A 14640-nucleotide genomic window follows, 5' to 3' on the forward strand; every position below is an offset into this window, starting at 1 on the left:
ATGTGATATGTTGTCTATGGACTAATATATCCCTTTATAATATTAAAATGTTCTAAAATCGTCTTTCTGGCCTCATTTTTCTTTATTATATGGTTTTTTCATTTTGAAAGTTAACATATTGACATTTCCGTGTATTACAGAACATCACAAGTCCAAAATATTGAAATAAAAATATTGCCAGATGGCTTTTAAAATGAATGCCATTTAATTTTAAATTTCGTCATTTTTTTGTTAAATAAAATGTCACATTTTTTTCAATTTTTTCTTAAAACTTAATGAGACTTAACAAAGTGACCTAACAAAGTCCTATGCTTTAAGAAAGTCCTAATTTAAGAAATGACAAATTTCGTATACATAAAATAAAAAATTTAGAGAAAAAAATTTAGTTATTTATTTATGGATTTGTCATTTTTTTCATCGTAAACGAAGAATTTCCATACAGAACTGTCACGCTTCCTACCAGCCAACAACCTTGATAAACTCATTATTCTGTTATTAATTTGCAACTCTTAAGAATCTTTAGATGTTTATTTTATTTTACAACAAAAGATTGAACGCATTGAATTTATACTTAACGTAATGACAAGCACGTTTTGTGGTCCATTGATACATTCTATAATCATTCCAAATATCATCGTTATGGTCAAACATGTGCGCCAATTTTAAATAATATTTTAATAATAATAAATTTTAAATAATATTAATAATAAATTATTAACTATCTTAGTCTTTCCCTTCAAATATATCAAAAAATATATTTTAACATAAAAAATTTATAAAGAGTTTCAAAATAAAATATCTGCATTGTTAATAGTCATTGTCCCCAATCTACTCTTTTTAAATTTATACTTTCAATTGGTGGTTGCAACGATGGTGGAAGTTGTATACTAAAGTTGTACTTACTGTATAAAGTTGTACTTTAAAACAACTAAAGCTGTAAATATTTAAAAAGTACATATTTTAAACTATTGGCTTTCTTTCAATACAACAAGTGAACCCCTCGTGAAAATATCTTTATTGTATCTGTCTGTAATATTTGTAAAAAGGAATGTTTCATAAAAGTTTATTTTTGCAAGGAACATTACAGAATTTCATTTTTATTATTCGATAAAAGTTCAATTTTTCATTTTCTTTTTTTCTTTAATGATAAAGATTATGTTAAAAACATTGTCAAAATAATATTAACATATAATACAAACATTTAGAAGTATATGTAAGTGATTAAAATTAAGCCACAGATGTTGTTACAAAGATCAAAACCACCTGGAAGGTGAAATTGTTGTTTGTAAATAATCAAATTAGATCTTTCTAACAATCACGATGTGGATATGTACGAATACCATTTGCTATGAAATTTCACTGCTGTAGTCTTGAACCTAGAATCTCTGCCATCAGATGATTCATATATCTTATTTGGTCATTTAATTCCATTTGTGTAATGAGGTGCGGTTCATTGAATGTGAATGGTAGACAATCAGGGTAATATAAGGCTAATGTTTCATCACCACAAGCTTCCTGTGGCTCTTACTTGCCGGACTCAACTACAAAAAGTTTAGGTGTTTTCCAAATCGTTAGTCCTGCTCGTTGAGATACTGGAAACATTCCATTAGGAATACCTTCAGCTCCTCATGTAGAATCCGATTTATAGAAACTGTGAAAGGTATAGATATCTTTTTGACATTCAGCTATCGGACAAATCTTAATCCACATGAATTACAGCATGTGTAGCTTAGCTAATCCACATGAATTACAGCAGGTGTAGCTTAGCTAATCCACATGAATTACAGCATGTGTAGCTTAGCTAATCCACATGAATTACAGCATGTGTAGCTTAGCTAATCCACATGAATTATAGCATGTGTAGCTTAGTTAATCCACATGAATTACAGCATGTGTAGCTTAGTTAATCCACATGAATTACAGCATGTGTACTTAGCTAATCCACATGAATTACAGCATGTGTACTTAGCTAATCCACATGAATTACAGCATGTGTAGCTTAGCTAATCCACATGAATTACAGCATGTGTAGCTTTGTAAATCCACATGAATTACAGCATGTGTAGCTTAGCTAATCCACATGAATTACAGCATGTGTAGCTTTGCTAATCCACATGAATTACAGCATGTGTAGCTTTGCTAAGTTTTAGCCTTTTTTAATCACGGTTGTGCTTCTTCTATTTGTAATATAAAAGTAATTTTGTCGCAAACATAGCAAAAAGAATTTGCTTTAGTTGCTCAGGTCCGCAGCATAACTTAGATACCAGCTTAAAAAATCCTTAAAGACGCTGCCTCAAAATGTAACTTTTATCTAATATGACGATATTAAGTAACATTTCATCATTTCAATACGGCGTTTTAAAGGCCTATTTCAGCTCTTTCCATTTTGTTACTAAAACTTGTACTGGAAGATTTTCGGGTCTTTTTTTTTTATGAGCGATTCCACTATGAAAGTTTTTAGACCTGTCTGTTAAAACAAATTCATGATTTAATTTTAAATAGAGTTACGCATAGGTAAAATATATCTGGGTTTAATTAAGTCCCTTCTGCTTACATAATTTGTTAAGGGACATGATACATTAACGCTTGAAGATTTGAACTCTGTTTTTTTACATACATTTATTTACATCTGTTTTCATTTTTTCTTAACTGTTTACTTTAAGATAAAGTATTTATCAAACTATATACACATAGCATATCTATTTAATTGACAAAAAATATATCTAGAATTGGTGTATATATATATATATATATATATATATATATATATATATATATATATATATATATATGCACACAGATTTATTGAAAAAATCCCTTCAATCTGATACATAATCTAAGAAAGTGATAAAGAACAAGTGGACACCAATTATTTTATAGGCGGAGAGGTATGACAAAGGCGCTGCAGCACTCGGCGACATATCTCCTACAGAGAGAGCAATAACTTTGTCTTCATTTTTTTCAGCTTGACTAAATAGTTTTCTTGGCGAGCCAACACAAAATCCTTTATTACCACAAAAGTCATGACAAGAAGGACATACCAATGATCCATTTATAATCCAACCATCCATCTTGCCAATAACTTCAATTTTCTTGTTCGGCTGGTCGCATAAAAATCTTTTATTTCCTACAGTTAAAAATAGTCCGTGCATTGTACAGTCAAAATCATAACAACCTGAACCCCAATCAAGCATTGTTCTTGTAAGTATATCTTTTTTTGCTACCCAATGTCTACCATGCTCAACACACTTTGCTCCAGCACTATAAGACTCTAGTGCGTAGTTTTTATTTTGAGATGGTGAATTTTCTTTCACCGTACATGTAGTACCCCTCTTCCGACCATCCTCTTCAGTAAGTGTAAACTTTTGGTAAAATGGGCAAAAGTCAGCCAACTCGACTGCTCCTCCATAGGTATGAATGTCTTTAACAGGTACTTGGCCAAGTCTGTCAAAGTATCGAAATTCATTTGGAACTTCGGAAGCGTATTTCACTAAATTGCACAATGCCAGTGACAGCTTTGTATGTGTGCAACGCATGTGTAGAGGTGACTGTTTAAGCGTTGCGCAATATGGTGCAGTGGATTCTTTGTTCTCAATACGGCTTGCAATCCACGCACGACAGTTATTTTTAACAAAAAAACATCCTAAGTTTTTGCCCCAGTCCAAATCTTCAGCCATCGCATAGTTAGCTTTATACCAACCCGTGTCTTCCATTAATGCAAGTGTTATTCTTGAAAATACTGGATGTTGAGTATAAGTACCCGTCATGGCTTCGTTTTCGAAAACTCTTTTCTCCCAATGCGTTAAAGCTGTACCTTCACCTCCTTGATTTTCAAGTTCTGCTCCTTCGAGGTCTTCGCAATTAAAATGGCGCCTAACCTCTCTTTGCACAGTGGGAGTAACAATCATTTGAACTTCATGCTTTATATAGCCACCAGAAACACTCCAGTCTTCTCTAACAACTTTTTTCAAAACTTTCTCACTCCATTGATACAAATTTTTGGCGCTGTTATACTCTGGCATTCCACTTTCAAGTCTGGGAGTTAAAGGTAATCCATTTTTATCTCTATAAAAAGCAAATAACCCAACGCTAAAACCCAATGCGTGGTAAATTTCATGCTTTACAGTAGATAATAGACTTTCAAACGATTGAGGATCTGTTAGAAGTTTTTCAGGACAAATGTTTGCAAAACCGGCTACCGGTCGATTTAACGCATGTTCTTGTTGACAGTACGATGCGTAAGCAACAATGTTTGCTTCGTTACAGTGATCAGTTTGCATGGATGATACAAAAAGTAGAAAATTTGCGAACTTATCAGGAGCTAGATGAAGGTTAACATTTTTTCTACAGTTGTTGCCATGCTCATCACAAACACGGCAATGATCTAAAAAACGTTCGGGTACTTTAACTGGACCACAAAGCGTTTTTTCACATGCTAACTTACAGTATTGAATATGACCAGGCCCAATTCCTTCGTTATCTTTTAAATAAAAGGAGCTAGCCATACACATTCTTTGAAGTTGAATAGGCTCTGTCTGCTTACTAACGTAATAAGTTTGATGGAAGTACTGGACAGCTGATGGAATTAAACGATTTTTAACTAATATTTGTTTGGCAGGCTTCAAGTTATCAACACTATTATCAAAGACAACTTTAAATCGAATGTTTTGCATATTCATTTGTCCAACGAGAGCATTATGATGACCAATGTGTACATTGTGAACTACGTCGTTAATCTTAGGTATCCAATGTAAACATTTTGCATAATGTAAAATGAAAACATATAAGTAAATATTCAATTTCTTTCTAGTTAATATTGTTAAGAAATTCATTTTATTTCTTTATCATGACCAACAATGCACATTTTTACTTTGAAGCCAAAATGAATTTGTCAAACAACTTTGTTATTTATTGCGAGCATTCTGATGACTTTTTCTTCTCTAACTGTGTTCTTTATCATCTGCACGCCGCTGTGTTAACAAATATCCCATAAACAAATAAATTTTTTGTATTAAAGCTTTAATGTTACTTTTACACTATCACGTCCTTAGAATCTAACAACTAACAACTGATGCTTCACCTCATTTGGTGGATGTTTTCAAACAGCGCACGCAGAGTTGTTTTAGAGTCTGGGCACAATATTTGAATCTGAAAGATTGGCTGTGATGTTTCCGTATGCGTTCTCTTTTTAACGTTTCTATTTTCTTCTAATTTCAGTGTTTTTGTTGTGTTTTTTATAAGTATTTTTATTTCTGCAATTTTTTCAGTAGCTTGAACATACTTTCCGAAGCATCTACAATAAATGTACGTGTAGATGTTTTTATTAAAAAGAAATAAAAATCTGCTTTGCGCAGATGCAACGGAGATGTAACGGAGAAGCACTTTATAACTACCTTAACTTTTTAATCACTAAAGATTTTTAATGTTCAGTTGGACCATCAGGTAAGTACTTTTTTTTAACGAACTCAGAAATCTTTTGTAAGTTGGCTTTTGTCAAATCAATCGAAAACGTCAATTAAATTTCAAATATATGCTTCTTTCAATATTGTGAATTTCAAGATGCTTTGAGCTAATTTTAAAATTTACAAATAAAATAGTAGAAATACAGAATAATAAAATATAAAAAGGGCGAGCATAAAACAAATAAAGGGAATCGTGAAGATGAAGCATTTTAGAGTTATCTAAATAAAAACCTTCAAAGACTCTGATGCTATGTAGATGATGATGATGATGATGATGATGATGATGATGATGATGATGATGATGATGATGATGATGATGATGATGATGATGATGATGATGATGATGATGATGATGATGATGATGATGATTTGGATAGTTTTTAGAACTCTCTTAGTAAAATAAGAAACTTTATAATCTTATTAGAACTGATGAACGATGAGATGAAATTAAGAAATTTTTGCAAAACTTTATGTTTAAGATTACTTAGTAAAATCTATGTATACTTCACATTGATGTAAACATGAGAGCTACAGAGTCATAACAAGGATCTCTAGTGAATAGCGAAAAATTGGAATTTACATCCCAGTAATAAAAATTGGATTAAAAAGACTCGTGTAGTTACACATTTCTGTTACGTTTGAGCTGAAGATAGATGGTATTTACTACTATTACTATATATTATCCTTGCATTTGTTCTTCATTAAACCAATGTGCCTGTGAAAAAATATGTGAAAAAATAAACCAAAGACTATTTTGGTGCTTCTTGCCACTATCAATTAGAATCAACTAATTTGCCCAAAATTATGCGGATTACTTGTGTTTCATTGAGAAAATGTTGGGACTTTATTTTGGACCATCATTTAAGTAATCATAGAAGTAACGCATGATCAAATTGATTGGCAGGTTTCAAAAATTATGTTGGTTCAAAGTTATGCTTTCTAATGCTTTTAAAGAAACTTTTCCGGTTTTTTAAATTTAGCCTTGAAAATGGATCAACATGGCAATTAAGTTAAATAAATATCTGCTTTATACTTTTCTAACTTTGATATAAGTATCTATCAAAAATATTTTTATCAAAAGTAGTTTACACAGCGTAACATTACTTTCAACAAAAATTTGTTAATGAAGTATTGAGAATAAATGTGTAAACAACTTGCTTAAAAATAACACTTTTTTAATTCGAGTCAGAACTGGGTAAGTTACGAAATGTTTAGTTCTTTGCCATTTCATCTATTATTGAGCTAGAATCTACTTTCAGTTGCTGGAGACCAGTATCAGCCTGATTCTTTAGTTCCTCGCATTACCTAGGTTTGTTTCTAGCTCCTTTAAGGTCACTCGACTGCTTTATAAAAGTTTTATTCAATATTTAGGTTGTTACATCTTTCTGCTGATGATAACAAAAATACTTTTAATAAAAGCAAAATTGCCATCCCTGTTCAATTAATAAACTAACTTGGTTATGTAGCATCAAGCCAGGATCATTCTACAATACTTCCGTTATTCTTATATGAAGACAAGTATCAACAACCTCTTTAACAATTTCTCAACCCATGCTCCTTTCAGTTGCACAACTGAACTTTGAGCGTAACACTTTTCAACAACATTTAGTGTACAATTTTAGTTCTTTAACTTTTAAATGTTTAATTTTCAATAATATAGAGTTTAAAACTCCTTGTTAATTCAAAACAGTTGTAAAAAGGTACATTTTTTAAAATAAATTTTTGAAAGAAAAAAATTGACTAGGTGCATAAGAACTAAAATGCCGAATATGAAATACGCTGTGCACAATATTGTTTTTCTAATCTCTTCCTTAAAAAAAAAAACATCTAATTCTAAAAACAATTTATTTGCAAACGCTGCAAGATTTGGGACAATTTACCAGCATATAATTTGGATTTATTATGCATTCACCTCTTTTTGCCCATTCATCACATCGAGCATTAAAGTTATTGCATGTAGTTCTTCCTAAATGTTTTCAAAAAAGGTTTACCAATTGAATATATTCAAAGTTTTTAATCAATATAAGTTTAGGAATATTTCTTTTTAAAAAAACAGACTTTACCTTCACAAGACTTGCAGCATTTTTGCTTCATAATTGCTAAATAGGTAGGATCTGTTGATGTGCAGTACCCTGTATTGGCCCATCCTTGACATCTGTCGTCTAAGTCTTGTCCAGCAACGCATTGTGGAGGTGCAGTAGGGGGAAGAGTTGGTTTACCTTTAAGAAAAGAGAATAAATTTTGCATACTAGAATAAAATATCTCATAATGACAGTAGCAGATCCATATTTCATTGAGTAAGGATTGAGATATTATAAATAGAAGTATAAGCATCATGTAAAATTAATTTACGTGACTCTTGTACTTTTGTCCTATAATGTCTGTCAAATTTTGTTTAATCATCAAACTTTTTACAAAAGTAACAAAAAATAAATCTTGGGCAAATAATTATTAAGAAACAGCTGCAAATTACTCAAGCACAAGAGAAAATACAAGCAAGAAGAAGAGCAAATTAAAAAAGAAAAGGTTGCCGTTGTACGCATCCAAGTAGAAGGAAAGCTGTAAAAGACGTTTTAGCGCTGGGACATATAGCAAATTGAAAAACATTTAAGTAAAGAAATGCCACGCAGAAACTTGTATTGTAGTGAAGACTCTTCGCTACTAAAATTACCTAAACTTAAGTAATGATAAATGCTAGTTACTTAATAAACTTAAATGCTAGTTGATTGGTTACTTAATAAACTTAAATGCTAGTTGATTGGTTACTTAATAAACTTAAATGCTAGTTGATTGGTTACTTAATAAACTTAAATGCTAGTTGATTGGTTACTTAATAAACTTAGCTGATGTAATAGATAATATAAAATTTTCTAAATCAAAGTACTACCTTCACAAGACTTGCAACATTTTTGCTTCATAATTGCTAAATAGGTAGGATCTGTTGATGTGCAGTACCCTGTATTGGCCCATCCTTGACATCTGTCGTCTAAGTCTTGTCCAGCAACACATTGTGGAGGAGCAGTAGGGGGAAGAGTTGACCTATCTTAAATATGTAATATGTATATAAATGCTATATATATTTTACTACTATTACTATAGGATGGAAAGAAAGTATATAAATTTTCTTTAAAAGTCTTTTTAAAAAAAATTTTTTTCAAACTCACCCCCTCCGCAATTGTACATTGCATTAATCTGCTGAATGTCAATTGGACTGAATCCCTGTATTGTACCAATTACTTTTTGTTTAGAGCGGTCCTTAGTAACAATAGTTACTCGACCTCCACCGAATGCAGTTTCTCCGTAGTGCATCATTGAATCGTAGTCGTAAGGGAATCCCAAGCTGTTAATCGTGCCACGATCATGCTTGTCAAAGTTAAATCTCATAGCTTAAAAAGAAGTAGATACTCTAAATATTTTGAATCTATTTATCAATATCTTAGAGTTGAAGTTGTACTTACATGACTGAATATTATTCCAGTTTATAGTTATAAAATCGTCACGATCTGGTCTACTTTGTTCGTGGTATAAACCTGAAAATGTTTTAAAAATACAATTGGTCATTAAAGGTAAACCTACATGGATGAAAAAGCAATACATACATACATGGATGAAAAAACAAGGTGGTTAAAAATGTAATTGAAAGTTAGATTTAACGATGGTTTTTTGTTAGTTGGTCAGCTATTCAAAATTCTCTTGATCGGATTAGTTATAGAAATTCATTAAATGGTAAAAAAATTTTGACTTTACCTTTGTTAAATACTTATTTGAAAATAAAAAATGCTAGATTTACCTATACTGTGCCCTATCTCATGCAACACTGTTCCAAGTTGCAAGCAACCATTAGCTAAAGATACGTCATTGACTCTTCCTCGTACATAGCCGACAAGTGAGGAGCAACTAAAAACCGTAACAAGTAGTAAAGACTTATTGTTTTTGGTTGAACCGTAAAAAATTTGCTTTTTCCATTGAAGGAATTTTTTCACCAATCTTTTGATAATAAGACTGAATAGTTATTTAGAAAAAGTCTAAATCAACCAATCATTTTCAAAAATTTAAGTAAAATATAAACTATAGAAAAAATTCTTTGTATGCTTTCCGATATACTGGAGTTGCATACTGAATAACATATAAACTAAAATTATTTACAATATTTTTACGAAACTACAGAAAGTATATAAATACTAAAGCTATACACAATCTTTATACTGAAATTATACACGATATATAAGTTTATTTAATCATTTACTAATGTTAAAACATATTATTAAAAAATATTATCTTTAAGTTAAGAAAAAACTTGTGGACGATTTTTGCTCATTATTCACATTTTATAAATTTTTTTTTTTAGGGGTTTAAAATTAAATTTAAATGCAACTTATAGAACTTATATGATGGCTAAAAAAATAATTTGTAAATTTGATTAATGTTATTAAATTGGTCCCGGTAAAAAATATCAACCATACCCTCCGCCAGGATAGAAGCGGAGGTAAGCGCCTTCATTTGTTCTTTTAACAAACTTTAAGCAGGTGTGTTTGTGGTACTCTTCTATAGCTCTATAAACGTATTTATGGTTTGCCGAATCTAAACATTTTTTAGTTAACAAAAAAGCGTAATAGATTAATAAAATAACATAGCAAAACGTAAACAAAAATGTTTAAATTTTGAAAAAAATAATAAAATTTAACAGTGTTAATTGCGTAAAAAGAAAATAGTTTATTATTCAGTATGCTTCTTACTCATTCCGCTAAGGTCGTAAGGCACAATATTATTTGGCCAACGCCCTCCAATAATGCTTGCATAACCATTTGATCCAATTTCTTCATCAGTCAACTTTATATCCCCTTCATAAAGACCGCGATCTAAAAATTATTGAATTAAAAGGAGCAGTTGATTACTCTAGAACTAAAGCACGAGCCTGTAAACTCAAAAAATTATCTGATTTCATTCCAAACTTACTCTCCATTTCTTTAACCCAACTTGACGCAGCATTGATGAAACAACAAAAAAGTAAAATTGTCAATGGCTTCATGACGGCTTTTTTCTTGAAAAAGTGGTTTTTCTTTTGAGATGGAGCTTTTATAGCTTAAATGTGATGGAAATAAATACAGTTGGTTAATAAATACATTTGTTAAATAAATACAAAAGCATTTGCTTAATAAATACAGTTGCTTAATAAATACACTTGCTCAATAAATACAGTTGCTTAATAAATACACTTGCTTAATAAATACACTTACTTAATAAATACAGTTGCTTAACAAATACACTTGCTTAATAAATACAGTTTTAAACAAAGTAAAAAAATACAAATTACTGAGAATCTAAGACGGTATAAAAAATGTTTTACCATATGATGAAAAAAACTTTAATTTGAGATGTTAAAATATCAAACGCTGAAACTGAGATTACAACAGAGTTTAATTTTTTAAAAATAAATCTACTTGTCGTCAAATCAACTTCATAATAAAAAACGTTTTTCGGACAACCGATGGTAAAAAAAATTTACTACAAACTTCTGGTTCTGCGTTCAAAACATTTCAAATAGTTTACTAAGTGCTGTAGCTAGTACAGGGATGTCCAGACTGCAGCCAAAACGCTGTGAGTCAACCCTATGTAACAAATGCTAACTTGGCAGATGTTTTTATTAACATTGAAAATAACGAACATAACTCTGTCTTAATTCAGCTAAATTAACTAATTTATTTTAATTTAAATAAGAGCAACATTTATTCGCTAATGACGCAAAGTGCCTAACAATTGCTACAAATAGAAAAGTTAGTTTAATACATGTTTGACTTTATTAAGTTTTTGATTTAAAATCAAATTTATAAAAAAAAAGAGATAAAGTTAGGTTTTCGTACTAGGATCACGAGGGGCCGCCATCAAAAGTTACATTTGGTGATAAAAATCTACAAAGTTAGAAATGAAAGAAGCACGTGCTCAACGAGAATTAGATGAGAAGCTAAAAATTACAAGCTTTCAATTAGATTAGGGAGAAATCAAAAGATATAGGAGATAATCAACTCTTTAGATTTGCTAAAAGAGTTACAGAGCAAAGTTATAGGACGATTGAAATAATTTTACAGGGCAATTTGAATAAAAGCTACAGGACAATTGAAAAATGAAAAAACAAAAAATGATTTGAATTTATCATGAAAGTTGAAATTTCTATTTGTCAAACTGCAAACTCTGAGTTGGAAATTATATAAAAAGAAGTTTAAAATTTTTCGCTTAAGATAAAATAAAGAGGTCTGTTCCAAGAGTTAAGTGAAAAATTAGTTGTATTATGCAAATTTAAAAGAAAAAATAAAAACTCGAAGTAAAAAAGGGATCAAAAAATAACTGCACTCAGTGAATTAAAACATTTATTATTATGCAAATTACTTTTGGTTTTCTGTGACCTATATAAGGAGGTATAACTTGCCACTAATGAAAGGCATTCAGTTGGAGACAAACATTTGTACAAAAACAAGTTTAAGGTAGTGGTGGATTACTGAAATATCTTTTATCTTCGAGACTCATATTAAACGCATCGAGATTACAAGAATGTAATTGTTTCCCACTGAAGATTTCAAAATTATATGCAAACGTTTTTGAGATGAGTCAGCAAAATATCCCAACTTGCTGTAAAATTATGTTTTAAAAAGAGGCTTACATTAAACAGATGAAAGGAAAACCCCCTTTTATTTAAGTAAATGATGCAGTTAAGAGATTTAAAATGATTATAGAGGAAATAATTAATACTTCACATATTATTTGTCGACATAAGAGAGATTGGAACTCTTAAACATGCTATTTAATTATAAGAGCCTCATGCTCATGCTTTAATTACAAATGTCTCATATCCCTCATACGACCACAAAAAAACCATCCATCAAATTATTACTTGATCGCAATCTTAGAAATAATTCTTTTTCAGGGATTTTCTTTCACTTACTGTATTATTATTTATTTGAGGAGTCGTAATAATTTTTAACCGCCTTTTTAGGTCTCCAATAGATGTGGATCCGTCTTTAGAAAACTCTATCCTTCGGAAAATAGTATTCAAAGCCAGTTTGCTCAAAAACCATGGAAACACACATAACAAAAACTAAACAGCTATCTAAACAGGAAGACTATTATATGGTCTTTTTTACGTCTTAATTAAAGCGTTTGTAATAATGCCTCACCTAACCAATGCCTATAAATAACCAAACTTTTGGTTGTTAATATAACCTTAATCTTAATAAAATTGTTTTACTGACCAACATTTCTAAGTTAACAAATACTGTCGTTAGATTTTTGGTATTTTAATTAAAATACCAAAAATCTTCTCTGCAATTTTTCTCTGCAATAAGGTTAAAATTTTTCTCTGCAATAAGGTTAAGCTTCGTCAACGAAGCTTAACCTTATTGCAGAGAAAAAAATCAAGCGATAAACATACGGCTCAAGTTAGTTCGAAAATAGTCTTACATGAATAAAAGCCCTTAAAATAGGTATAAGTAAATAAATAAAGAATAGTCTTAAGAAAGGTTATGGAAAATGCACGTGATATCCGATTTTATTACCCTACTGGCGAGTAGTTTCAAAATACGGGTAGTTCTGATGATCGGGTAAAAAAAGCGGATAGCATATTAAATAAAAAATAAATTAGTTTAAAAAGAACTAAAAATAAAATAAAATAAAAATGCAATAAAAAAATTAACAAAATTACTCGAATGCGCGAAAACTTAGTTCTGATGATCAGGTAAATAAATCGGGTATTTTATTACCCGATTTTCGGGTACTTTTACAAGTATTACTTTAGGTAGTTTATATCGGGTAATACCTGACCCAAAAATCATGGTATCGGGTACCTAAACTTATTAAAATTGTCCGTCTACGGATACCCTCGGGTACCTTGGGTTGGGTTCCTAAAGTAAGCTTTAATGTTTATCAAAGTGAAATACGAATCATCGTCAAGGATCTGTCAATGGTTTGACAATTTACAATTACAATAGAATAAATTTTTGGTTTGTTTGTGAGAAATAAAATGATTACGATCGAACTTTATTTTAAGTCACTTGTTATTCTTCTTTTTAAGCCCCTTAAAAGTTTTTTTTGCATTATTTCTTCTTTAAAATATTTAAAATGAATTGTTTTTGATTGGAACAATTCTCAAAATATAATTTGTAAACTTTAATAGAAAACTTACAAATTTTATTTGTATAAATTTTGTTAAAATTTACAAATTTCAAAAAAAAATTTGTAAATTTTAATAGACGTCATTGATCAAAATTTAAAACTATTAAGAATTAGCAGGAGTTTTTTAAGGTCAGGTCCAATTTTAAATATACTTATTGAAAAGCTTAATTTTTAATCTTTAAACTTGTTCGGTGTTCCTCCATCATATGATCTGAAGCAAATGAGCTTAGGCTGAAAATCGATTTCAATTTGAAAATATATTATGTTGGATGTAGAGTGGATTGATTAGTAGATAGATACGACTATACGGCGATAGATAACGGCTATAGGTAGATAATGACTATATATATATATATATATATATATATATATATATATATAACGATGATAGATAACAATTATGTAGATATACAACATTACGAAGGAAATCCGTTCATTTTCAGGCCCCCTTACAGAGATTGAGTGTGGTCTAGGCCGCTTTTATATTTTGTGGCCTTTTGAATATCATGCATTTACAACCGTTCTATATCGTTAATAAGAAAAAATAAAAGCATTGGTTCCAATGATTGAACATCAACTTTAATTACATATTTTTCTTGCATTTATCGCAGCGAATTTTCAGACAATTTTCGTCACAAAAATGATTTTCTGGCAATTCCCGTAGCGAAAGTGGCAATGATTGATGAAAAATCTAGTCTGCGTGCAAGATCGGAGTTTATTCTGAGAATTGCCAGCCCATTCAAACGCTCATATGAAAAAAATGGGTGACCTGTGTAAGCTCTTAACCTTCTTCAGCACACTGAAAGAGCGTGTGGCCACAGATACAGATAAAGTAAGAAATGCGCACTGCAACAGATAAAGTAAGAAATGCAACACTACAACTTCCGAAACAAATTGCGAGGCTTACAGGTTAATTTGAAGCTTTTGGAATATATCCGTTTTCTTAAAATGTGTTTGGAGTATCTTGCACAAAATCGGATTGGCAGCAGAGGAAAGGACTTCATTACTCAGAGTA

General features: G+C 30.6%; 2 protein-coding genes across 2 annotated transcripts; both read right to left on the reverse strand.

Annotated features, from left to right (window-relative positions):
- Positions 1–2655: 2655 nt before the first annotated feature.
- Positions 2656–7280, reverse strand: LOC145200768 (leishmanolysin-like peptidase). The gene has a single exon (XM_080074565.2). The coding sequence runs from the start codon at positions 4830–4832 to the stop codon at positions 2820–2822; it is 2013 nt and encodes a 670-aa protein (XP_079930691.2). The 5' UTR covers positions 4833–7280; the 3' UTR covers positions 2656–2819.
- Positions 7281–7293: 13 nt separating this feature from the next.
- Positions 7294–10581, reverse strand: LOC145200919 (low choriolytic enzyme-like). Its single transcript, XM_090081165.1, has 9 exons — positions 10419–10581; positions 10199–10321; positions 9926–10043; positions 9253–9359; positions 8921–8992; positions 8627–8848; positions 8350–8505; positions 7526–7681; positions 7294–7428 (listed from the first exon to the last, which is right to left on the reverse strand). The coding sequence occupies exons 1-9, from the start codon at positions 10489–10491 to the stop codon at positions 7307–7309; spliced, it is 1149 nt and encodes a 382-aa protein (XP_089937291.1). The 5' UTR covers positions 10492–10581; the 3' UTR covers positions 7294–7306.
- Between the last annotated feature and the right edge of the window lie 4059 nt (positions 10582–14640).

Source organism: Hydra viridissima, unplaced genomic scaffold (genome assembly GCF_058129835.1).
Source record: "Hydra viridissima isolate aposymbiotic clone 2 unplaced genomic scaffold, HvirCarnegie_v1 scaffold_3, whole genome shotgun sequence".
In the NCBI taxonomy this organism is placed as follows: Eukaryota; Metazoa; Cnidaria; class Hydrozoa; order Anthoathecata; family Hydridae; genus Hydra; species Hydra viridissima.